This window comes from Diabrotica virgifera, chromosome 5 (genome assembly GCF_917563875.1).
Source record: "Diabrotica virgifera virgifera chromosome 5, PGI_DIABVI_V3a".
Lineage (NCBI taxonomy): Eukaryota > Metazoa > Arthropoda > Insecta > Coleoptera > Chrysomelidae > Diabrotica > Diabrotica virgifera.
Window position 1 is genome coordinate 199,063,764 of NC_065447.1, and position 27,476 is coordinate 199,091,239.

A 27,476-nucleotide genomic window follows, 5' to 3' on the forward strand; every position below is an offset into this window, starting at 1 on the left:
CTCTGTTTGGCTATTTTATATATCTTTGCTTCGTATTCCCTGGTGTCAAGTTGATCGTATAGGTTTGAATACGCTTCTGCTTTAGCTTTTGCTACTGCTACTTTCTCTTCCTTTTTGGCGACCATATAGTTTTGAAGATCTATATCCGATCTGGTTTCTTGCCAATTTTTATATAATTTTCTCTTCTCTTTTATTTTTCCTTGTAATTCATTTGACCACCACCAAGTCTCTTTATCCTCAAACTTATTTCCTGACGTTTTCCCAAGTATTTCAATAGGCGTCTCTCTAATAATATTGGCCATTTTTCTCCAAATTGTGTTAGGGCTTCCTTTCATGTTCCAACATATTTTTTCTACTATTCTTTCCCTGAATAGACCTTACTTCTCATCTTTTAGCATCCACCACTTGATTTTTTGTGGTCCTCTCCGATATTTTTGTTTAGTTTCGCTTTTTTACTTCGATGTCCAGAACAAGCAGCTTATGTTGTTGACTTACTGTCTCACTAACTATTACCTAGCAGTCCTTGCATTCACGTATGTTTTCTTTCCTTATCATGAAGTAGTCTATTTGGGATTTATGTTGTCCACTTTTGTAGGTATTAAGTTGAGTTTCTCTCTTTTTAAAGAATGTGTTAACAATCGCCATATCCAATGCTGTTGCTAATTCCAGCATGCCATCTCCAGCTACATTTCTAGTTCCAAAGCCGGTATCAACTCTGTTGTTTTTATGGAATTCCGACATATATACTATTGTGTTTCAAATTATCAATCAAAGATAGAATAAAAAATTTATTTTTTATATAACACGGGCACATAAATTTGATCCACCCTGTATATTGATTTGTAAATATTTATTAGAAGTTAGCGAGCATGTAAGTGGATTTCTCCTTTAATGAGTTTTTCGATGAAGATTTAAAGACTTTTGTGAATAATTAAAGTGAAAGGAAGATTTATTTAGGATTATAATGTAAAAATATTGTTTATTACGGGAAAGGTAGAATCTACAGGTAAAGGTAATTATTAGTTTCTAGAAAAATAGTTTAAAGAAAGTTTGGAATTTTAATCCCTTTTTGTTTAACCCCGAGTAAATGTTGTAGAATTCCCCGAAAAAAATTATTATGATGGTAGGAATATTTTTGAAAGAATGACTGTTTGTTTTAGAATGAAAAGAGAGGAAGGTGGGGAGATAAATGTTTTTGATTGGCTAGGCACTTTGGAATGGGAAAAGAAAAGCTTGAAAGTTGAGACAGTTTTACCGCTGAAGAGCAGTAAACGTTTTCGTGGATAGTTAGAAAGCAAGTACCAGTGGTTCTTTGATAGTGAAGGATAGAGCTGAAAAGTGGAATGAGAGACAGATCAAATTGAGACGAAATACCTCTTTGATTTTGTATTATTGTGAGAAGGAGAGGAGAGAATTTTTGGAGCTGTTTGAATCGAGTGCTGGTTAAAAGAGTCCGGGCTCGTTGTTTTTGTTGGAGAATTGGTGCTGGTGTGCTGCTAGATTGAAACTTGAGAACGGAGAGGGCTTTGATGGGTAGCCTAACATAGTCAACAAGGGAGAGCTGCTTTGGATCAAGAGAAGACGTCAGAGTGAATGAAGCAAAAGGTCAGTCAATTTATGTGAAAGATATTTTTATGTTCGGAAACTAAAATTTTGAGTAAAAGCATATGAATTAAGATTCCAATATTTCAAAACTTAAATAGGAAGTATAAGTAATTTTGCGAATACCTAAATTTGTTTGTTTAGCTTGTTTTATCAAAGTCATCGGGAACAAACCGATAAATTGTTATTTGAACTAGAATAAATTTAAGTGGTAAAAATTTCATTCGGACAGCTGTGTCCACAGGTTTTAATTTGATCAATTTTTAGAGTATTGATTTTGATAATAAAAGACAATTCTGTATGCTTATTTTATATTTCGATATAATTTCTTTTCCTAATATTTTTCCCGATTAGAACCAACTAAGAAATACTGAAGCCACGAGAGAAGATAAGTATAACATAAGATAATTTAGATATTTTTTTTGTATTATAAAAAGGCACCCTGAGATTTTTTTTTTAATTTTTTTGTATGATTTGTGAAAATTGGATAATTGCTTAAATAATTAATTGGAGTAATCAAATAAAGACTAATTGATATAAAAGTAATAAAAAGTAGATCATAACAACATGGAGCCCAACGTGGGGCGTGAAAGTATCTCTGGTTGTGAATTTGAAAGGATAGGAAACGGAAAAACAGGTGAAGGAAATTTATTTGCCCGTCGGAAAAAGTTGATATATTTACAATTTATGAAACATTTTGTTAGAGTTATTTTTTATCTAGGTACAATTTTGCATATTTATTTTATTTTTGATTGATTTGAATTTTGATAAATTTGAAAATATATGTGATAAATTGATTATATTTGGGGAGAGGAAAATTTTCGTCTCTACAGCATACAATTTATTTTCGAATTTCGTATCAGGCGGGGAAAAAATTTTAACTACATGCCGACCACCAGAAGCAAAAGCAAAGAAAACAGAAAACAAGAGGAACATTTGGAAGGAACATGGCAACCGAAAAACAGGAATTATCAGGAATAGATAAATTATTACAACTGATGCAACTCCAGTCACAAAAAATGGAAGAAAATCAAAGGGAAACATCAAATAAACTGGATAAAACACAACAAAAATGGATGAATCACAGCAAAAAATGGATGAAATATAAAAAAAATGGATAAAATGCAAGAAAATCAGGAAGAAACAAAACGAGTAATGAAAGAAAATCAGGAGGAAACAAAACAAGCAATAGAAGAGAACAATAAGAAAATAGAGGAACGCATAGAAAAGTATGAAAAGGAAATTAAAGGATGTTTGACAACAATGAAAAACGAGATAGAACAACAAGAAATGAAAATTAAGGATCACATAAAAGAACAAGAAAAGAAAATTCAAATTAAAATGGAGGAGTTAAAAAATTGCCAGAAAAAGGAACTAGAAAATTTGGAAAATAAGTTGGAAAATGCTATTCAAGTAGACAGAGAAGAAGTGGAAAAAAGAATCACAGAAATAGAAAAACAAGTCACCGAAAACAGGACGCAACAGTATTTCGGAGAAAGAAGGGAATCGATTATCCATAGTACAGAGGATGTGAAAAGAAGATTTGGCGGGGATGTAAAAAAATTACACCCAGTAATTTTCATAAATAATTTAAAAAAGAAAGTAAAATACATCCGTAACTTCGAAACAGCCAAAGAAACGATAAGGAACCATCTTAAAGATGGGGCGAGTTTATGGTTTGATAGCGTTATATACCAATTAATTATTTATATATTTCGTTAAACGAAATAAGAATAAATCAAGAAGATCTGGAGGAAAAAGAAAAAAGAAGAGCGGAAAGGGAAAATGATATATTCTTCAAAAGAATCGATGGAAAGTAACTATATTTGGTAACACAGACATTGGCAGAGAGGATCATACAAAAATTACACGATGACAATGGGCATATCGGTAGCAGGAAGGTTTGGCTGGTTTTTCGAGAAAACTATAAATAGTTTAAATAGTTTAAATAATTAATAGGTTAAATAGTTTAAATAATTAATTGGAGTAATCAAATAAAGACTAATTGATATAAAAGTAATAAAAAGTAGATCGTAACAATACCTACAATCTGACAGATGAACTAGCTTTACTTCACAAGAATTTATTAATTATCTATACTCTAAAGGAATAGCTATTTGTATAACAAGGGAGGAAAGTGCTACTTTTCCTCCCGAGAATGAAGTTTACTGCCCGACGCGTAGCGGAGGGCAGTAATCATTCAAGGGAGGAAAAGGCACTTTACTCCCATGTTATACATATGGTTTTTCCATCTTCCTCAAATAGCAAGTCATTTTTTCATTTTTACTTAATTTATTTTTGTAACTAACCAACAAAATTTATTAGAACTAAAACTAATAAGTAGGTACAATATAACTGTCAACTGTCAAATATAAGTCAAATTATTAATGTAAACATTGTTAAATCGGAATAACAATTTACTGTTTTTTACCATTCTGCAAAATACAGAGTGTTTTTAAATAAACGTTAAAATGTATAGATAATTACGTAATAGAAAAAGATATTGTACAGGGCGTCAATAAGTTATATTTCATGAATGAAATACCATGACGTCACTTTTACTTTTCCTCCCTAGGGAGGAAAAATATTTTCCTCCCTAGGGAGGAAAAGTACAACTTTGCTCCCTAAAATCAGGCCCGGAAAAGTATACTTTCAATAGAGGTAGGTGGAAATACATATTTTCAAGTATTACAACACCACAACCCTGAACGATATAAACCCATTTATCTGCAACCGCGAGGAGAAGACACGATAGACGTTCGTTGATGCGGTACAAGTGACCTTGAGCGTTTCAGCTAAATCTGTTCAGCTATACCTGATGATAATCATGAACCACAATTGAAAAATTCGGATTTTCAATCTAGCCGTAAATCAGTTAGAACTAAAATAAACCAAGATATTTGCAAGATTTTGTTCAAAAATAAGGCAGTGTGAATGTTAAGTGTTATGCGAATAAAATACTAATTCTGCAAAAGGTATTTTACTAAAATACTTAGACCAGGCTGTATCGTCGCCCCCGTTGGATAAATTATTCTGATTTCTTTTTTTTTGCACAAACCTACTCAAAAAGAGGCATAACAAATTCACAGGGTTATAGGCTATTGATTAAGTATTTTAGAAAGGAACTACAACGTTAACGAGGTTTTATTGTTTCATATAGTCAATGGACCTCTAAATATGACAAATCCGTGGAGTAATACCATTTAAAGGGGTGTGTTTTTGAGAAAGGGGTGAATTAGTCCCTAGGCACAGGGCGATTTAAGGTGAGTTCTATGCACGTTTGATACAAAGACGTCTACTGGAAAATTTTTCCAGGTTACATTTACTATCGAAATATCATATTTTAAAGTCAAATATATTTTATTTTACAAAAATACATTCAAATGAAACGCAAGGAAAAAACTTGAAGAATAGCAATTTTGTTTCTTGCCCCATAACTTTTTTCCACGGAGATGTAGGTATAGGTATTTCTTCACAGAAAAAAACTTCTATCCATCCTATTTAAAATAACGTTTAGTTGAACTATCTATAGTCTACAGTTTTCATAATATGATTTTTCAAATTTCGCCACTCAAAGAGATTTTTGGCCATTTTCCTTGTTGTTTCGCAAACATTGTTCTGTAACTTTTTTTACGCAGCTTTAGGTATATGCAGTGTTACATTTAATAGGAACAAAAGTCAATTACCTTTAAAGCGGTCAATTGTAAACGACTGTATGACTATTTTTAAGCAAGATATGGTTTTTCAAAATTTTATACTTTTAATGATTTTTTTATATATTTTACAAGAATAAAAAACCGCCAAACGCCGTAAAAATGAATGGCGCATACAATATTCCAGCTACAAAAGATCTGATATGAATATTACGTGGCGCGAAAATGTATTTTCATTTTGATACAAAACAAAATTCTAGTTTTATTTTAAAAGATTTTTCCATAATATTTGCTCAATTTGGAGCAAAACGCGCCACAAAAGATTAACTTTGATACAGTTTGAATTTTGAAACTCTTTTGTGGCGTGTTGACTTAGCAAATATTATGGAAAAATCTATTAAAATAAAACTAGAATTTTGTTTTGCATCAAAATGAAAATACATTCTCGCGCCACGTAATATTCATATTAGATCTTTTGTAGCTCGAATATTGTATGCGCCACTCCTTTTTACGGCGTTTAGCGGTTTTTTATTCTTGTATCAGGTGTTTTTCAAAGTTATTTATAAATTAAATGTATGAAGCTGAATGCAATGTTTCTCGATTACACGTTAAGTTTTATAAATGGGCGCCTTTGTCGCATTATCTCCAAAATAATCTAGTGTCCATCGAATGTACCCTAGATTTTTTTCTATTCGAAATAGAAAAAAATATTGGGATGGCCGGTAAATGAACTCGGATTGCCCGTTGCCATCAAATTTAGCTTCGTAACCACCACAACTACATACACCATTTCGGTAATAATTGTTAACTGGGTTATATTTTGTAGCTAATAACTTCTAAACGGCTTAACCGATTTTGATCACTAAACATGAGTTTGAAACATATTGACAAGTAGTATCTGACGCATCTAAGTCCAAGTATGATTACTAAAGCTATTATAGGAATTATTGAGGTTGAAAAACCGTTTTTCCATAGAAAATAGATTTGATCATACTTATGAAGCCTATAACTTAAAAATTCAAATTTTTTCGGATATGAGGTATACACCATTAGATTTGTCTAGAGTACTTCTACAAACGCTTAGGTATTGGCGCAATTCGTAGGTGGAAATTTTGAGTAATTGACCAAAAACCAAAATTTTCAAGTTTAGTTTTTCAGTTTTTCGGTTATACTGAGCCGTGTGTAAGTGTATGTCTGATCCTGACGGCTTAAACACCGTTTTAAAGCTTAACTCAGCACTATTAATCTTGTGTACTTGCGGTTCTCCTGTCTCTTCTTGAACCGAAGATATATACCCCCAAGGAATATGCCGTTTTGTACCTACCAAGTCCTATATCTGGCGTATGGGTGGTCAAAAGTCACAAACTATTCCGGTTATGAATTTACCCTGGTCCCCTCTTCAATCACAGAAAAAAAATTCAGATTGGTTTACTTTTTCCACACACATACATACACTCATACCTACATCCACAAACATTTTCTCTCTTTTAAATAGAAATTAATTCCTATTTCTGAGCTCGGTAACTTATGAATGGTATAACCGATTTTCAAAGTTAGACATGCGTTGGAAAGGTAATGATCAGTACTATTAGAAGCTGCAAAGGTCGGACTTACATTTTTAAAGTTTCTGTAAATTTTTGGGACGAGAACGAAAAACAGACCCTAAATAAGAAGGGCAGTAAAATCCACACCCTTATACCAAAATGGATGATTGACATATGAGTGGGCGAGTCTTTTCCTGATCTTTAAGATGGAACTTGGCCCAATTTTCAATTCAGTCAGACTTAGAAAATCGAAAAATTCGAGTATATAGTGTCGCGTGTAGGGGGGGTTGTGCGCCACTGGCGAGAACTGCCGTTCTCTGGTAATTATTTTTAAATTTCTCATTACTTTTTTTATTGCATATTTAGGTATATTAGTCCTGTCACCAGTGGGGGTACAACGGCCTCCTTAATTCAGATGGACTTACCCTTACCTTAATTCAGATGGAAGTTTTTTTATGTATTTTGACACGTAGAATACGAATTTTTTAGGTAGCAGTTGATCCGGATGTCGATAAGATTGTTATAAACAAAGAACTTGAGGAATCACATAACAGCGATTTTTCGCAAAACAGAACATTTTTTTGTATTTTTTGGGTGATTCTAAGCAAAAAATATTTTTACAAGTTTTTTCGTAGGATGCATAGTTTTCGTAGGATGCATAAATGCCGTTAAACTTTCAAAAAATCGAAAAATTCCAATTTTTGAACCCGAGTAAATTTTGATTTAAGTGGCTGATTTTTTGGTGTAGGCTTTATTTAAGGGCAATTGCAAATTTTTAAATTAAAGGGTGTAACATTAAAAAAAACCTTTTTATACCATCTGAACCGCCTATGCTAGAGTAAAAAAACTCTCAGCGATTATCCAGGTATAAGTGTTATTTAAAAATTTCTATAATGCACCCACATTTTTTCTGGAACCACCCAAAAAAATAAGAATTAGTAAAGAAAGTGATTTTCTTGAAATCCTTCACACACCATGCCCTTTATTAAAATGCTTCATATATCATTTTGTGCACGTTCTTGTTACCCATGCATGGACAGCAAAAGCGATTTCTTGATACAACCCTTGTAGCAAAAAAAATAAATAAGGGGGAGGGGGGGTTGAAAAAAAATATTTTTTTGCTTTTTGACCCATATGGACATACGCTCCATCAATAGGGTTTTTCATAAACATATATGATTATTGCAACATCCCTGCAGAAACTACCCCTATCCCTCGGAGAGCATGTTTTTGCGATTTTCTCATTACCTATGCATTTTTTTAAAACAAAACTTATACAGAATTAAAGACCATTATTTTCTCTACAAATAAGGTTCTATGCATTTTTTTCGTATAAGCAACCGTTACGGCACAGTGGCGCCGTTAACCTCAGAAATGCTTTGGCGGGCTCCAGTTCTTGTTTTTTTTTCGTCACCTATTCATTTTATTGATAACGTACTTACGGAAAATAAAAAAACACACTGTCTGCTACACATTATGACCTATGCATATTTTATTTTCTTTGCACCCTAAAGCCACAGTGGTGGCCCAAAGTCAATTTTTGATTATGTTCTTTATTAATTTTCCTCTTTTTCTTTGGGGTGGTCCCGGGAAAAATATGGGGGTGCATTATACAAATTTGTAAATAACACGAGTAAATGGATAATCGCTAAAAGTTTTTTTATTCTAGCATAGGCGGTTCAGATGGTATAAAAAGGGGTTTTTTAAAATCTAACACCCTGTAATTTAAAAATTGCAATTGTCCTTAAATGAAACCTATACCAAAAAATCCGCCACTTATTTGTGATTAATTTCCGCAGGGTTTCTTCTTAATTTTCATTACAGTTAGGAAAAAAAAATATATTTTTTAAACACCTTTTTTAAAAATTTGTCAATTTTAGGGCGCCAACTCATAGACATATGCTGTCGGGAAATAAATAGTAGGAAATATAGTCCTCTTCATTATACTATTAAGTAAATTTTTTGCAAAACCTACCGGAAGGGCTACGTTTCGCAAAAACCACAAATTACCCCCTTTAAAAGGATGAAAAAGGGGGTTCTGGGACGAAATTTGTTAAGAAAAAAGTTAGTCTCATAATAAGCACCCTCTTGATATACCAGAAAAAAAAATAAAACCGGATTTGTGTCCATTTTGTAAGGTTCAACCTCTGTGTCCTACACTACTAAACAAGATACGCTTTTTCAAAGTTTGACATATACATACACATGCAATAGGTCCCACTAAATTGGAACCATATGGAAAACTTTTTTTATTATTAACTTTATGAAAAAAATTATTGTTTATAAAATTCTCTACATAGTCTAAGAGCTAAGATGTAAACATCAAATATAAAATTTTATTAATAGTGTACGAGGTGTGTTAAAAAATATGAATTTCGCTCAAGAGTAACGTACCTTTATTTTTTACAATATTAAAAAGTGTTATTAAGAAAAGTTATTTAGAATTAAAAATGATGTTATAATATGCAATTATTATATTCTTTTATTTGAAAAAAACGAAAAAATTTAAAATATTTCTCAAATTACGGATACTCTTGGATATCCTACTGATATCTTGTTTAAAAATGAGCTTTTTTATTCACAAGCTAAAAAAGAACAAGAAAATAATTTATAATGAGAAATTTAAAAAATAATTATAAAAAATATCAAAAATCATTAAAAGTATAAAATCTTAAAAAATCATTACTTGCTTAAAAATAGTCGCACAACCTTTAGACCAGGACTAATCTGTAAAAGAACGTCTATTGAACGTCTGCAGATAAAGTTAGGTGACACCTTCAGTAATAATAATTGACTTATGCTCCTTCTCAAATATGCCCGGAACATTAATAAAAAAATTAAAATATTTAAAAATTTCGAAAAACATCGATTTTTTTCAGTTTTCTTTGCTTATAACTTTAAAACGATTCGTTTTGTAACAAAGTCGTAGTGAAATAAAATAAAGATAATTGAATTTTGTATGACATACGACTGGTGAAAAATGTCTAAGGTATTACCTTTTCTGCAATATAGCAATAAATACAAAATAAGGGGGCAAAATTTGCCTGTTTTTATTCAATGTTTCTTAACCATTTTGGTGGCACTTATAACTTTAGTAATTCGCTTAGAAAATTCTTATGACTTAAAACGGTCTACCAAATTTCATTAAAATCGACCAAATAGATTTTGCATAGTACATTTGCAATCTAAATATTTTTAAAAAAGTTTAAATTCTTAAAATCGTTCTGAACAAAAAGTAGACCATTTAGAAGTTGGCTAATGTTTTTACATATAAAGAGGTGCTCTACCTATCTAATACACTTTACAGAATTAAAATCGGATTATTTAAGGGGCAACAGCAATGTTTTAAAATTATAAACAATTTTTGGCTTATAAACAAATAGCTTGGTTTAATAATCAAAAAATTAATTTTTAGCAAATCCAAATAATTAAAATCGGTATAATTTGGCTTAAACTTTTAAATGCTGTCAGCAGAATTGCTATTTTATTTTTTAATCAAAAGTTATTCGCGTTCAAAAATTGCAATTTTTCGATTTTTTGAAAGTTCCACCGCGTTTATCTCGAAAACTATGCATCTTACGAAAAAACTTTTAAGAACATCTTTTGTTCCTAACCCAAGAAATACAAAAAAATGTTTTATTTTGCGAAAAATCGATGTTATGTAATTCCTCAAGTTCTTTGTTTATAACAATATTATCGATGTCCGGATCAACTGTTACCCAAAAAATTCGTGTTCTACGGGTCAAAACACATAAAAAAACTTAGGTAAGTCCATCTAAATAAAGGAGCCCGTAGCACCCCCACCTGGCCACTGCACTAATTTGTTTATAAGCCAAAAAATTGTTTATAACTTTAAAACATTGCTGAGGCTGCTTAAATAATCCGATTTCAATTATGTAAAATGCATTATATAGGTGGAGTGCTTATTTATACGTAAAAAAATTGTATTTTAATCTTTATATGTTCTAGTTTTTGTTGTGCAAGATTTTATTATGCAAAATCTAGTAAGTCAATATTAAATTTAGTGGACGGTTTTATCACATTAATAAAAATTTTCTTAGAGGAGTGTATATAAATTTTCACTTCGGAAAAAATCAAACAAGATATGTAGTACTTGTTGTAATTTCATTAAGAAATGTTTAATAAACAACATATCAAAAAGTTCTACTCGAGAAGTGGGTGCTTCATTTTTTATTAAACAAATTAACTACGGAATTAGATGTCTTTTGAATAACTCCGAAAATATAAATTTTAGGAAAAAAACTGATTTATTTGACCATTGAAAAATTCAGAAAATTTTACAAAATAACTTTATATAAAGAATTTTCTAAAATTGAATCTGTATATTCTATAATTTTTTATTTATAACGCTAAAGTCACCCTTCTCACAAACATTGGCGCACTGTAAACTAACGTACGGCTAAGTGCATGGTTGAGTTATTTTAATATAATTCTTTAACTAATGGATCAAATGAAATTTTACAAATTGAACGTGAAAGAAGAATAATTAAGCTATCTTATGGTTATAATAGAAAGAAATAAAATATATGGGCATAAGTACGGTGTGGGCGAAAATGAGCCTTATATGAATTTTGTTTAAAAATTATTTAAAAATGTGTAACTAATACAATTTTTCTTATAAAGCTCTCAATTTTGCACAACTTACCTTTAAATCACCTTACTAAATGATGTTTCATTCAAAAGAAAATCTCAAAAATGTAATTCAAATAATATGACGTCCCAAAAAATGTAATTTTTGAGATCTTCGTAGTTTTATAGAATTACCACCAATTTAAAACGGTATTACTCAAGTTTGAAGAGATCTATTATAGTTTTGTAAGTGCTTTTTTAAAGCTTATGATGTAGTCTTTAAAATGCACTGAATTATTTTCCTTTAGAAATGAAGTAAAATATTTCTTTTTAAGAAAATTTAGAAAGATAACAAAAATGTAATACAAAAACCGAAAATTACCAGTTAAAAAAATGTTTATACCGAGTGATCAAAACATTTTTCTGTAAAATTTACCTAAAATACATTTAATAATAAGCTTCAACGATAATAAATGTTCAGCAAAAAATGTTTTTTTTAGCTCTTATACAGTATGTCTGCGTAACTTGGCACATATTGATAACTTTTTTATTATCAGTTTTACGATAAAAAGTTATTCCTTATAAAATATTCTACATCTTATATAATCTAAGATGAAATCATCAAATATCAAATTTAATTAATGTTATACGAGGTATGTCAAAAAATATGAATTTCACTCAAGAGTAAAGTACCTTTACATTTCACAATATCGAAAATTGTTATTAATAAAAGTTGTTTAGAATTAAAAAATGTGTTTTAGTGTTCAATAACATCCTTATAATTAATATTTTATGAATAATAACGGCACTTAACTCTTAGAAATTATTTACATACCTCGTATAAAATTAAATAAGTTTGATATCTGATAATTGTATCTTAGATTTTATACCAGGTCGAGCATTTTATGAAGAATAACTTTTTTTCGTAAAAGTGATAATAAAATAGTTATGATAATTGAAATAACATGATGATGAGTATCCGTAATTTGAGAAAAAATTGAATTTTTTTTTTCGATTAGAATGATGTAATTTTGTATTTAGACATAATTTCTGATTTCAAACAACTTTTCAGAGCAGCATTTTTTGATATTCAGGAATATAAAGGTACTTTACTATTTAACGAAATTCATATTTTTGACATAACTCGTATAAAATTGATAACATTTGATATCTGATGGTTTAGTTTTAGATTTTTGACTGTCCAGAGCATTTTATTAAGAATAACTTTTTGTCGTAAAATTGATAATAAAAAAGTTTTTCATGTGGTTCCTAGCTACGCAGACACACTGTATAAGAGATTCTGTATAAGAATTTTCAAGTTTCAATGCCATATTCAGATTCAGCATAATCAAAAACAAAATAAAATCATATTTGATCAAAGTAAACTAATGAATTTAACGATATTTTTATAATTATTTATACAAAACAATTGTTATTGTTTAAACAATTAATAAACAATTAGAGGCCAAATCTGCGAGTAGAACTTTTTACTTTAACATGTATATAAAATAACAAAAAAGTTTTAGAAAAATATAAGCTTGTTTGAATTTTTCCGAAACAATGCATATTTTCGTTCTAATTGCACTCCCCTATCTAAGCGAATTAGGAAGGTTCCAAGTGTAACCTAAGTGATGGAAAAACATTGAATAAGGACAGGATTGCTTTGCCCCCTTATTTTATATTTATTGCTATTTTGCAGCAAGGGTGATAATATAAAACATTTTTAGCCAATCTTATCTGATAGAATATTTTTAATTATCTTTGTTTAATTCCTATACGACTTTGTTTCAAAATGAATCGTTTTAAAGATATAAGCAAAGAAAATAGAAAAAAAAAACGAAATTTTTGGAAGTTTTTAAATATTTCATTTTTTTTTTCTATTAATGTTCCGGGCATATTTGAGAAGAAGCATAAGTCAATTATTATTAACGAAGTTATCACCTAACTTTATCCGCAAAAATCCGACTGCCACCTCTCACATCCACCTAAAAACAGATCATTCCTTGTCTAATTATGCAACAGACCATTTTAAAGGTTATTGACTTTGCTTTCTACTAAATGTACCATGTACCATTGCATATACCTAGAAATGCGTAGAAAAAAGTTACAGAACAATGTTTGCGAAATAATGGAGAAAATGGCTCAAAAATGCAGTGAGCGGCTAACTTTGAAAAATCCTATTTTGGAGACTATAAACTCTAGAGTCTTCTGCCAAACGTCGTTTTAAAGAGGAAGAATGGAATATATTTTTCGCTGAAGCAATGCCTATACCTACATTCCTGTGGAAAAAAGTTATGGGGCAAAAAACAAAATTGTTTTCTTTCCTGTTTTTTTCTTGCCATTTCAAAAATTACCTTAAATAAAATTACCTTTGACTTTAAAATATGATATTTCGACAGTAAATTTAACCTGGAACAATTTTATTGTAGATGTATTTGTACCAAAAATGAATAGAACTCACTCCAATTCACCATGTGCCTAGGGACTAATTCACTCCTTTCTCAAAAACGCGCCCATTTAATGGTGGCACAGCGGTTTTCTCAAATTTAGAGGTCCATTGACCATATGAGACAATAAAATCACGTTAACGTTGTAGTTCCTTTTAGCTCTCTTATTTTGAACATAATCAATAGGGAGGTAGCGCGGTCGGGAAATTGTTTAAACAATTTTTTTAAATAAATTCAAAAAATCTATTTTTTACTTCGTACAATTTTTTTTAGATTCTTGTGGTCAATACGAGAAAAAAAGTTCTCTTGTGACTTTTCTCTAAAATAGGTCATTGTTAGTTATTGTTAAGTTATACGCGATTTAAAATTTGAAAAACGCGAAACTGGCCGTTTTTAAGGCTTAATAAGTTAATAATTATCATTATGAAAGTCAGAAGGTGACTAAGTTTAAGTTTAAAGCTTTCTCTATACGATACTGAAGAAATGTGTGTCTTTTAGAAGACACATTTGTGTCTTTTAAGAAATTAATTTATTACTAAGCTGTTATTTTTAATTATTAACAATGAGCGCTAACAGCGTATTGCCGTAACCGTCAATGTGAGTGTGAAAGAGATGAACCATTCCCGAAGTCCAATGGTGCATCGTACTCGCACTCATATTGACGGCCGCCTCAATACCCTGTTAGCGCTCCAAGTTACCCATTAAGCCTTGAAAATGGCCATTTTCGCGTTTTTCAAATTTTAAACCACGTAGGTATAACTCGACAACAATTAATTTTAGAGAAAAATCAAAAGAGACCTTTTTTGCTCACACTGACCCAAAGTATATAAAAAAAATGTACGAAGTGAAAATTTTTTTTGTTGAGTTTGTGTGAAAAAAAATGTTTAAACAATTTTCGGACCCCGGCACGTCCCGCACCCTGTGGATTTATTACGAGGACCTCTTTTTAAATAAGCTTGTCAGTTTACAAAATGTTAAAAAATCCGATTTTCGAGGAACTGATTATTTTTAACAGCTGTATCTTAGATTCTACTAGTAGTAAAGTATAGTTGATCCAGAAGATAACCCAGACATCCAAAATGAAAGTTATCTTTAAACACCAAATTGTTCTATATGGTCAACACAATGTCCAGAAAAAAGTCACACCATTTTGAGCGTCAGGTTTGGGGGGGGGGGGGGGAGGGGGGAGAAATCGGTAAATTCGTAGTTTTTTAAGTTTTTTGTCAATATTTCTAAAACTATGCTTTGGCGTAAACAATGTTATACACAAAAATGTTCTACATGCAATTTAAAACAAAAAATGTTCTACACATAATTGTTATAAAATCAACGGTTCCAGAGTTACGAAGGGTGAAATGTCGAGGTTTTCGATACTTTTTATATTTTTTGGGCAATATTTATGATATAACTATACCAAAAACCCAGACACCCAAAGTAAAAGTTATTCTCCAACACCAAATTGTTCTATATGGTCCACATAATGTTCAGAAAAAAGTCACACCATTTTGAGCGTCGGCTTTAGGGGGGAGAGGAGGGAGAAATCGGTAAATATAAAAAGTACCGAAAACCTCCACCTTTCACCCTCCGTAACTCTGGAACCGTTGATTTTATAACAATTATGTGTAGAACCTTTTGTGTTTTAAATTTTATGTAGAACATTCTTCTATAGAACATTCCTTACGCTAAAGCATAGTTTTAGAAATATTGACGAAAAACTTAAAAAACTACTAATTTACGGACTTCTCCCCCATCTCCCCCATCTCCCCCCCAAACCGGACGTTCAAAATGGTGTAACTTTTTACTGAATAATATGTGGACCATATAGAACAATTTGGTGTTGAAGGAAAACTTTTACTTTGGATGTCTGGGTTAGGCCTTTTTTGGACCAATTATACTATACTACCTCCGTAACTTTGGAACCGTTCATTTTAGAAGGGTTATGCATAGAGCCTTTTTTATTTCAAATTTAATGTAGAACAATTTTCTGTAGACGGTTGTTCATGCTAAACCGCTTAGTTTTATAAATATTGACGAAAAGCCTAAAAAACTACGAATTTGCAGATTTTTCCCCCTCTCCCCCCAAACCCGACGCTCAAAATGGTGTGACTTTTTTCTGAACATTATGTGGACCATATAGAACAATTTGGTGTTGGAGGATAACTTTCACTTTGGATGTCTGGGTTTGGGTCTAACTATACCATACTATAGTATTTAATTTACAAAAAATGTTCATTTGAAAGGTTTTTATAAGCACTATAATTTGCCGGTTTACAATTTGTTTTCCTCAGTGGGTTAAATTTGGAAATAAATTGAAATTCGTCAAATTTTTTTAGTTCTTCTTGAATTATAAAATAAAACTTATCTTATTCAGTCTTGCCAGTTATTTATTAAAAATTTGACATTGTTAGAAGAAAAATGACATTTACCTCTTATGCAGTTTCCAATGCACCTCGGGCCCTCGTCTTCAGCAGCTTTGCCCACCAATATTCTATCTCTATTCTCAGGATCATAAAAAACTACAGATGGTACAAGCCTGTCGCCATTTTTGTCAGGAATAATTTCTGCTTTGCCGTTTCCATAAACTGCTATACATGAAAACGTTGTTCCCAAGTCGATACCAATGGGATCATCATCAAAAACACTCTAGAAATGAATGGTAATTTAATAATTCAGATTAAAATTGGCTGAAAATTAAAAGTTGAGTCAGTATGACATGATTTAGTGTATAATACAGATAGTTTCAAAAGTTAAGCATCACCTCTCTTATTCACGATGTTTATGCTTTTATAAATCCGTATCTTTATCACATATTTAATGGGCCTTTTTTATAAAAAATATACATTTTTTGGTTTTTTATTTTATTTGAATACCCATTTAATAACCCTAGTTTTGCCAAGGTGTAAACATTTGAAAATTTTATTCTGGTGAAATTTTTGAAAACGTGATTAAAAATGAATCGTACTTTAATTTCTAAGTTGGACCGTATATAAATTATCGATTTAGTTAAAGAAGGCCATTCACAGCGGTTCCTGGCGGAAAAAGTGGGTGTTTCTCAGAGTGATGTCTAGGGGATATGGAATAGGTTCCTGGAGGCAAACTCGATACGAAATAGAGCTCGGTCTGGTAGACCCCGAGTTACCAATGATCGACAGAATAAATATATCAGAATTTCCATCCGTAGAAATTCTTCTATGTCGGTGCCACCTCTCCAAAGATAATTCAGGCATGCTGCAGGAGTCAGAGTATCGTTGGCTACAATAAGAAGAAGAATTTTAGTTACAGTTAGAAGCTTCGAAATATACTTATTTTTCAATTTGTAATTTGCATTTTGCACTAATTTTACAATATCTTGAGTTATAATTGTTGGATTTAAGTTTAGTAAACGTTTTTTCTTCGGTTTTTATTAACGAACAAATTTTACTTAAAACATTCTTTTTTGTCTCTTATAGTTAATGAGCCAGAGCTTTATAAACAATTTATAAGCAATTAAATTGTTTATAACAATTTTTTGACCACTCGTATCGAAATTCACCCTCGAAATTCGTACTGAGCAGCCAAAAATCCATAGGAAACCGTTGAGTTTGTCCATCAAAATTGAAAAGGACACGGTGGCGTCTAGACTATATAACCTGTGGGCAATTTCTCAATCTAGTGTTCCATTTTTCGTTATGTAGGAGCTAAGCAATTGAAATTCTCCTACTTGTCCGGATTTCTATCCAGCAATTCCATGTCCCCAACCATTCCTGTTCGTTCCAACCACATATACTCCATTTTCGACCTGCTAACCTCAAGTCAAAAAATGGTGAGATAACAAGAGACAGACACAAAATACTAGATATAGTCGAAGAGTTCTACACTATATTATACACAAACTAAGTTAACAATGTCATAAATCCAGAAAATAGACACAAGGTACAAAATCAGAGATCTGAGGATATTCCAGAAATTACTCAAGATGAGATACAATATGCACTCCAAAAAATGAAAAACAACAAGGCTCCGGGAGATGATGGAATAGTTAGAGAAGCTATAAAACTTGGCGGAACTTCTCTTCTGAAAAAAATACAAGACCTCTTCAATCACTGCTTGTATAGTGGAAAAATTCCTATAGCTTGGAATAACTCAATTACAATTCTTCTGCATAAAAAGGGTGACAACATGAACCTAGAGAATTACAGGCCAATTTCTCTACTCAACCATTTATATAAACTGTACACCAGAATAATAACCAATTAACTGGAAGCAAAATTTGAGCTGTACCAACCAAATGAACAAGCTGGTTTTCGCCCCAACTACGGTACAAATAACCACCTACAGTGCACCAAGGTCTTGATTGAAAAATCAATTGAATACAATATACCTCTAGTTCCAACGTTTATAGACTTCTATAAAGCGTTTGATACTGTCGAACTACCCGCACTATTTAAGGCATTGGAAGAGTGTCGAATTGATCATAAGTACACCAATATTATAGAAAATATATACAGAAATGCTGCAACAACTATAAATCTACACGGTCCTACCAATAAGGTATATATCAGGAGAGGTATTCGACAAAAAGATACTATGTCGCCTAAGTTGTTCATTACTGTACTTAAACATGCTTTGAAATCACTGGAATGGGAAAATAAAGGAATAAATATTGATGGTGAGATGCTTAGTTGTCTAAAATTCGCAGATGATATTGTTCTGATTTCAGATGACCTAAAAACTGCCAATGATATGTTGAATGAACTCCGCGATGCAGCACGTAAAGTAGGTCTAAATATTAATTACCAAAAGACCAAAATGATGACGAATTTAGTTCCGAGCCATCCTTTAAAGGTAGAAGACGTCGAAACTGAAGTTGTTGACAGCTACATATACCTTGGACATACGGTAAAAATTAGCAGAGACAATCAAACTGCTGAGCTGCTAAGAAGAATAACTCTGGGGATGGGCAGCATATGGAAGACTACGTGATGTTTTTAAAGGTGATATACATATCAGCTTAAAAAGAAGAAACTTTAATCAATGTGTCCTGCCTCTTCTTACATATGGCGCAGAGACACTTACCCTAACAAGGACATCTGCACGAAAACTACAAGTGACGCAACGTAGAATGGAAAGATCATTGTTGGGCATAACGTTAAGAGATAGGGTAAGAAACGAAGAAATTCGTAGAAGAGGTGGTAGAAGACATGTCGCTAGAATGAAAGATGATAGGTGAGCCAAAAAAATCTTGGAATGGAGACCGAGACCGGATAGACGAAACCAGGGAAGACCACACACAAGATGGACTGACGACATAAAGAGGATTTGTACCAACTGGATTGCAGCAGCGCAGGATATATCTGAATGGAAGTTTTTCAAGGAGGCCTATGTTCAGCAGTGGACGACTATGGGCTGATGATGATGATGATGAACCTCAAGTCGCCTCAAGTAACCTCAACCCGCCTTAGCTCTCTTGTCAGTACATCCATAATGAGATTAAACACAATAATATGATAGTGTAATATTTGTGAAAAGTCAAGGACTGTCATAGTTGTGACATATCCAGAGACAAGAAAATGCTAAAACAGCAAAGAAAATATTACAATGTAAGCCGATAAGGAGACAAAAAAACGGAAGACCCAGAACGAGATGGTTGGATGACATGGAAGGCGATCTGAAAATCATGAATATAAGACAATGGAGGAGATAGTCCTGTCGCCAGGGAGGGTACAACGGCCTCCTTAATTCAGATGGACTTACCCAAGTATTTTGAAGATATTCTTCTTTAGCGGCGAATCGATTGAGGGTAAAATTTGATTGATCCGCCCGCATGCGCACACCGACAGTATGGTATCATTTGTTATACAGGCTCTGATTGGGTGTTGAAATTTTGAAATAATCTGTCAATAATTGTTCAATATGGAGGTTATCAGTAAACAAAAATATTGTATAAAATTAGTTTTTATTGATGTGTGGACAGAAATAAAATCAAATTTATAATTATAGTGAATTTTTAAATAGTTTTGAAAAGCTACAGGTACGTAATTCTAAATGTTTCAGTTGGAAATACCTAATAGTTTCAATACCTGTCTATTTGGAAAATATAAACAAAATAATGTAGTTACCTATTAGTGGGCAATGCTTTAATTTGCATAATCTGATTACGAACAAACTTTCTACAAATCTTCATCTTATACATCGTTCTCTTACTCTATATTTTGTTGTATTTTATTTCGACAAAAATCAAACTAATAATTTTATTAAATTCATATAAATTTATGGTGTAAACTTTTAGTTTGTATATATTCCCACATGACGTATACGAGAGTTTGGTGCAGTTTTAAATGGCGTCAACTTTCGTACGGCGCGGTAGACGTGAAATGGGTTCAAGCACCAAGCAAGCTATTTTTTTTTTATTTTTTTATGGATTTTATGATTGTAAGTGTATTATTATATAATTTTTGAAGATATTCTTCTTTTTTGAAAGTGGTAGAAAAGAAAGTTAGTTTGATTTTTAAATAAAATAAGTACAAATAACCTTTTATATATATTTACTTCGTTTAAATTACCTATAATATAATAGAAGAATATCTTCTTATGTGCGTACAAAGTACACACATATTCATTTTTTATGTATTTTGACCCGTAGAACACGAATTTTTTGGGTAACAGTCGATCCGGATGTCGATAAGATTGTTATAAGCAAAGAACTTGAGGAATCGCATAACAGCGATTTTTCACAAAACAAAATATTTTTTTGTATTTTTTTTTGGTCATTCTAAGCAAAAAATGTTTTTAAAAGTTTTTTCGTAGGATGCATAGTTTTCGACATAAACGCGGTTGAACTTTCAAAAAATCGAAAAAACAAATTTTTTTACCCGAATAAGTTTTAATTGAAATATAAAATAGCAATTCTGCTTACCGCTTTTGAAAATTCAAGTCATATTCTATCTGATTTGATTACTTTCATTGCTAAAAATTAATTTTTTTATTGTTAAATAAAGCTATAAACATATAGTGATTGAATGATGTTTTCAATGCATTTCTCATTTGAAATCGAACGAGTAGGCTCGCATACACACACATTCTACGAAGATTACGTACATTAAAACGTATGCATTGGGCACGCGAAACATTATGTGTTTATGGCTTTGTTTAACAAATAAAAACTTACTTTTTAGCAATGAAAATAATCAAAACCAATAGAACTTGAATTGAATTTTCAAATGCAGTAAGCAGAATTGCTATTTTATTTTTTAATCAAAAGTTATTCGGGTTCAAAAATTGCACTTTTTCGATTTTCTTTAAGTTCAACCGCGTTTATCTCGAAAACTATGCATACTACGAAAAAACTTGTAGGACCATTTTTTGCTGAAAATCACCCAAAGAATACAAAAAAATGTTTCGTTTTGCGAAAAATCGCTGCTATGCTATTCCTCAAGTTTTTGGTTTATAACAATCTTATCGACATCCGGATCGACTGTTACCCAAAAAATTCGTGTTCTACGGGTCAAAATGCATAAAATAAATTGGGTAAGTCCATCTGAATAGAGGAGGCCGTTGTACCCCTCCTGGCGACAGGACTAAGAAGGGCACGACAAAATATAATGGAAGGGCATAGCCAAACAGACAAATACCCAACCAAGGTTATGATGCCGAAAGAAGAAGAACAATTCTCAGTACAAGAAGTACAATAATCTATAAAGGAACAAAAATAAATATCGATGGGTTTTTGACAAAACATCGTAACCGACAAAACGCACATTTTACAGGAGACGACTTTTTCGGCTACCGACTTTTTGGTTAATATAATTAAAATTTAGAAACTGTGATAAATTTGTACATAAAAAAATTTTAAATTAAGAGAAAAAAAACTGTAATATAACATTTTTTTTATTAAATTATGTAACATACGATACTTTGTCAGACCTTGTCTGTGTAAATTTTAGTTGAAGCTTGTCGCTTAAGATAAACATACGATAGTTGCAAGGTATCATTATATAAATGAATATTCATAAATAACGTAAGTATCTTAACAGAAAAAATATTATTAATAATAAAAATCGACAAAGAAAAATAAAATTTAATACGTATGACGTGTATTAATCTGTGACATTGTACTAAATGATGTACTATTCACAATTATGTACTATTAAAAAAAATCTCAAAAATTTAATTCAAATGATACGACGTCCCAAAAAATGTAATTTTTGAGAACTCCATAGTTTTACAGAATTACTACCAACTTTAGAGGGTATTACTTAAATTTGAACAGATATTACAATTTTATAGGTGTTTTTAAAGCTTAAGATGTAATATTTAAAATGCACTAAACTATTTTGTTTTAGACGTAAAATAAACAAATTCTTTTTGAGAAAATTAAGAAAGATATAAAAAAATAATACAATAACCCAAAAATATCAGTTAAAAAACTGTTTGTACAAAGTCATCAAAACCTTTTTCTGTACAATTTACCTAAAATACATTTAATAACAAGCTTTTTTTGAGCTCTTATACAGTATGTCTGCGTAACTTGAAACCTATTGATAACTTTTTATTATCAGTTTATATAAAATTATCAGATATTAAATTTTATTAATTTCATACGAGGTATGTCAAAAAATATGAATCTTGTTCAAGAGTAAAGTAGCTTTATCAATATCGAAAATTGCTAATAAAAAAAGTTGTTTGGAATTAAAAACTGTGTTTCAATATTCGTTCTTTATTGACTCCCCTACATTTGTTTCAGGTTTCAGTGAACGTACTATAAGTTGATATATTTTTGTTGCAAATATAATATTTATGATATTTGCACAAGAACAACTAAAAATATAGGTTATGTCATTACCAAATTAGTAAATTAGACTTAAAATTCTATTAAAAAGACCATAAACCATAAAAACAAGTATTAAAACCGCATCTATTGAATAAGAGGATTTATCAAAACTACCACTATTTTCGTTTTAAATTGTTCTAGCGAAATAAAAAATTTGCACTGACTGAGTTCTAACACATTTAAGATAACACTGAGTAATCCTCCTAACGGTCATTTTGGTCATGAATCTTATCGTAAGCGGCAAAACATGCAAACGTAACCGACAAGATTTATGGCGCTTACTATAATCTGTTGGTGCTACCTTGCCGTTTACGATACCAAAGTCACAAAACGAGCTTGAACTGCGGTGGTTACGATAAAAGTTAAATTCAATTTTAGACACTTAGGATGGTATTATGGGAAAAATAATTTTAAATTAACTGTAAACTATCGTAAGGAACCATTTAAGATAAAAATCCCATTTTCGAAAAATTGATGCTTACGATAATTTGTCAAAAACCCTTCGATATGTATATAAAATGAAGCGGCACATACTATGGGTCTAAAAGGTAATATCTCAAAGAAAAAACACATAAAAACCACTCTGGAAAAAGTGCAAACGAAAGGCATATATCTTTGAGCGAGAAAAATTTTTTAAAACGTATACCTATTAAAACATTTCAAATTAATAGTTACAGAAGGAAAAGTGATGAGGTAGCAGCGAGAATTTCAGTTGGAAACAAATGCTTCTACAACCTAAGGAATACTAAAGTCAAAATTAATAGTAATAGTAGCTATTAACTCGAAAATAAAAATATACACGCCAATTCTGAGGCCCGTAGTAATGTATGCATCAGAAATATGGACTTTGACTAGTGAAAAAGAGGAAAAATTTCTTAGGTAGGAAGGAAAAATTTTAAGGAAAATATATATAGCCCATTAAAATGTTACATTTTTAAGCCCTACCTTGCATTTGTTAGAGGAGTCAATTTTATTTCTTTAGTGTGTAGGGGGATCAGCAGAAGCTTAAGTTCAAGTTTTTGGGGTCGCCACCCTTGTCCCTCGGCAGCCATCTTGGAAACGGGGTGCAAAGGGATTTCGCGCTATATCTCGTAAACTACCAACCCTACGGAAAATCTAATTAAACATAAAACGTAGAAAATTAAATTTTATACAATTTTATTTCTAATACTTTTTATCGTCATGTGACCAACAAAAAAGATGTAAACAAAAATATGTAAAAATTTTTTAACAAGTTTCTTTGGAGGTTATAACTGTTTTCAATTCATTTTAAAATAAAATAACATTATAAAAATGTTGTAGAGGGTTTTTCAGTGAACATTTTACACTATAAATTTGTTTAAGTTTATTTATTTATATAGGTTTACAGCGCTCCAAATTGACCAGATTCTCGAATGCTCATAGGGATAAAATAAAAACAAAAGTTAGGCTTACTTTTCTATCTATATATATTTTTTATTCATACAATTTATGATGATTTTAACATACCTATGCTATTATTAATCTGATTTCGACCTTTCTCCCCACTATAAAACTTATAACCCTAAGCATATATAAAAAAAGGCCTAAGAAGTTGTTTAAGGACAAATTCGCCGGTTCACAAGAAGAATGACGCAACCGCAAAATGCAAAATTCTTAAGAAGAGCAAAAAACGATTTTTGATATCAAAATCATAAAGCATGATCAAAATTAGCCATTCACCACACCGTGGTCAGGATCTCGAGATATATGCGTTTTTTGGGGTGTGCCGCTTGTCTATGAAGTAACATAACTTTTTTCCTATTGTATATTTTGACTTAAAATTTTCCAAAAACTTCTTCATGTACTATATTTTATTGTTGTGTTGGTTAAAATTTTATACTAAAAAGTTTGTTACTCAACTTTTTTAAGTAAACATGAAACTAACGAAATATGATGACAACATGTTTAGAAATTAGCAACTCCTTTTTTAATGTGCTTAAACATTTTGGACAGATTTCATTGTCATCTACATGCTTCAAAGATGACACAGTAAAATTTTCAAAAGGAAATTTTTAGAGCGACCAAAGATATAGCGAGGTAAATTTGAAAAATCATCAAAATTTATTTTTGGCATATTTGTATAAAATTTAATTTTTGAACATGTTCCACAAAATTTAGATAAAAATAAACTTTATATTCGGATTCAGCGACCTTGAAAACATAAAAATAGACCAAAATTGGTCATTCACCTTAAATTTGATTATCGTGGTCGGCATAACGGTTGATGCCGCTCGCCTAATACCGGGTGTCCACTTATATTTTCCCCCATTTTAACTGCCTATAACTTCTAAACGGCTAAAGATAGAAATATACGGTTAAGTTTTGTCTGAATGGATTGAATTTTTTATATCGCTTTCAAATACGAAAAAAAGGCGGATTTTTGAGAAAAATGTTGTTGACTTTTTTTAATGGAACACCCAGTATATTTTTTTGAAAGTTGAAAGAAAGGTCATTCACCTATCCAGCGATATAACGTTTTTCAAAATCGGTTGTCAAATCACTGAGTAATTAATTTTTAAAATGAGAGGTGCAACGTGGATATCACATACCTAAATAACATAACTAAGCAAATTGATATTATTTTATGTGATTTTCACATTGCATCTCTCATTTTAAAATTTAATTTCTCAGTCATTTGGCAACCGATTTTTAAAATTTTTATATCGCTGGTTAGGTAAATGACCGTTTTTTTTTAAGTTTTTAGGTAAATATCTATTTTCTATATCGCTTTTAAATAAAAAATGGCGGATTTTTGAAAAAAAAACGTTGTTGACTTTGTTTTATTAAAACACCAAGTATATTTTTTTGTATCTTGAAAAAGCGGTCATTTACCTATCCAGTGATATAAATTTTTTTAAATTGGTTGTGAAATGACTGAGCAATTAATTTTTAAAATGAGAGATGCAAATTTTAATTGCTTAGTTATGTTATTTAGGTAGAGTATGTGATATCCACGCTGCAACTCTCATTTTAAAAACTAATTACTTAGTGATTTGAAAACAGATTTTGAAAAATTTTATATCGGTGGATAGGTAAATTACCATTCTTCCAATTTATAAAAAAATATACTGGGTGTTCTATTAAAAAAAAGTCAACAACGTTTTTTTCAAAAATCCGCAATTTTTTTTTTCGTATTTGAAAGGGATATAAAAAATTCAATCCATTCAGACAAAACTTTTACTAAAATAAAATATTTCAACGAAAACCGCATGTTTCTATCTTGAGCCGTTTAGAAGTTATAGGCAGTTAAAATGGGGGAAAATATAAGTGGACACCCGGTATATAGATAGAAAAGTATTGTTTTTATTGTATTCCTATGAGAATTCGAGAATCTGGTCAAGTTTGAAGCGCTCTAAAACCTAGATAATAAATAAAATTAAACAACTTTGTAGTGAATATTTTTCATTGAAAAATCCACTACAAAATCACTATGATGTTACTTTATTGTGAAATGAACGGAAAAAAAGTTATAACCTCCAAAAGGAAACTTCTTACAAAATTATCTCTTATTTTTGTTTATAACTTTTTTGTTGGTCACTTGACGATAAAAAGTAATATACATAAAATGGTAGAAAATTTAATTTGCTACATTTCAGGTGTAATTAAATTTTATGTAGGATTGCTAGTTTAGAAGATAAAGAGCGAAAGCCCTTTGCACCCCTTTCTCCAATATGGCGGCCTGGGGACAAGGGTGGCGACCCCAAAAACTTGAACTTAAGCTGCTTCTACTGAACCCCCCACACATTAAAAAAATAAAATTGACTCCTCTAAGAAATGCAACCCTAAATGTAACATTTCAATGGAGTAACAAACCTTTACAGGAGAATGGGGAATGGCGTAAAATAATGAACCACGAAATAAATCGAATATTTAATAGACTGTCACAAAAGGAAGACGAAGTAAACGAATGAGTTGGTTGGGACACGCGGACACGTAGAAACGATGGATGATAGAAATACAAAAACAGTACTTAGGAAAGAATTAGACCGGAATAGACCAAGGCGTAGGCCCAAAACGGGATGGATTATTGGTACTAACCACACTAACAAGGATTTAAAAGAACTATTTAGAAAGACGTGAATATAAAAAACAATTAGGTACATTGTCAACTATGGGGCACCGGAGCCCTTTATGGGCTTTGGGCACAGATGATGATGACAAAAAATAAATTTTTATACAAAAATATCAAGTAAACACTGCGAGGCGTAAGTTAGGGATATAGAAAAATTATGCTCATTCTCAAAGTTGATTTTTTCCTGAACAGATTAACGGATTGCGCTTATTTTTTTATTATTTTAGATTTTTCTTTTGTATTTATGCAGTTGTGCACAGTTTTACTCAAAATTTCTTTTTTTTTTTTAATTATATCGGATGGAAGAAAAACGTGTTTTTATTTTGTTAAGTTTGAGACACCCTGTAAGGAGAACGAGGTATAAATGTGGGTATACGTAGAAATCATGTTGTAGTCTTATGTTTTGTGAATATTTTTGTTTTTGAATGTCCGTGATTTCTTTAAAAACAAAGAAAATGGATGGTTTTAGTTTTTAACGTGTGTTTTAACTGAAGCAAAACTAAAGTAACACTAAAAAAAACAGTTAACAAAACTAACAGTTAAAAACAAAAAATCACATAACGTAAATAATTCTTCTCGATATCTATAAGAGTTATTTGTCGACCGGGTAAGGGGTATGCATAGCGCAAATAAGAGAGGCGAGTTTGTTTAATGAAGGCTCTGTGATGTTTTGGGTTAGAATTTCCTTGACAGTAACTGGGGAGTTGGTATCTAAGTGGAGGCTCTTTAAACAGCGGA

At 31.2% G+C, this 27,476-nt stretch overlaps 1 protein-coding gene across 1 annotated transcript in view; it reads right to left on the reverse strand.

The window, feature by feature from the left end:
• LOC114324778 (uncharacterized) overlaps window positions 1–27,476 on the reverse strand; it is a 32,644-nt gene that overhangs the window by 4,340 nt on the left and 828 nt on the right. The window contains exon 2 of the mRNA XM_028272621.2: window positions 16,263–16,479. Coding sequence (XP_028128422.2) covers window positions 16,263–16,479 — 217 coding nt within the window. The remainder of the gene's footprint in view (window positions 1–16,262; window positions 16,480–27,476) is intronic.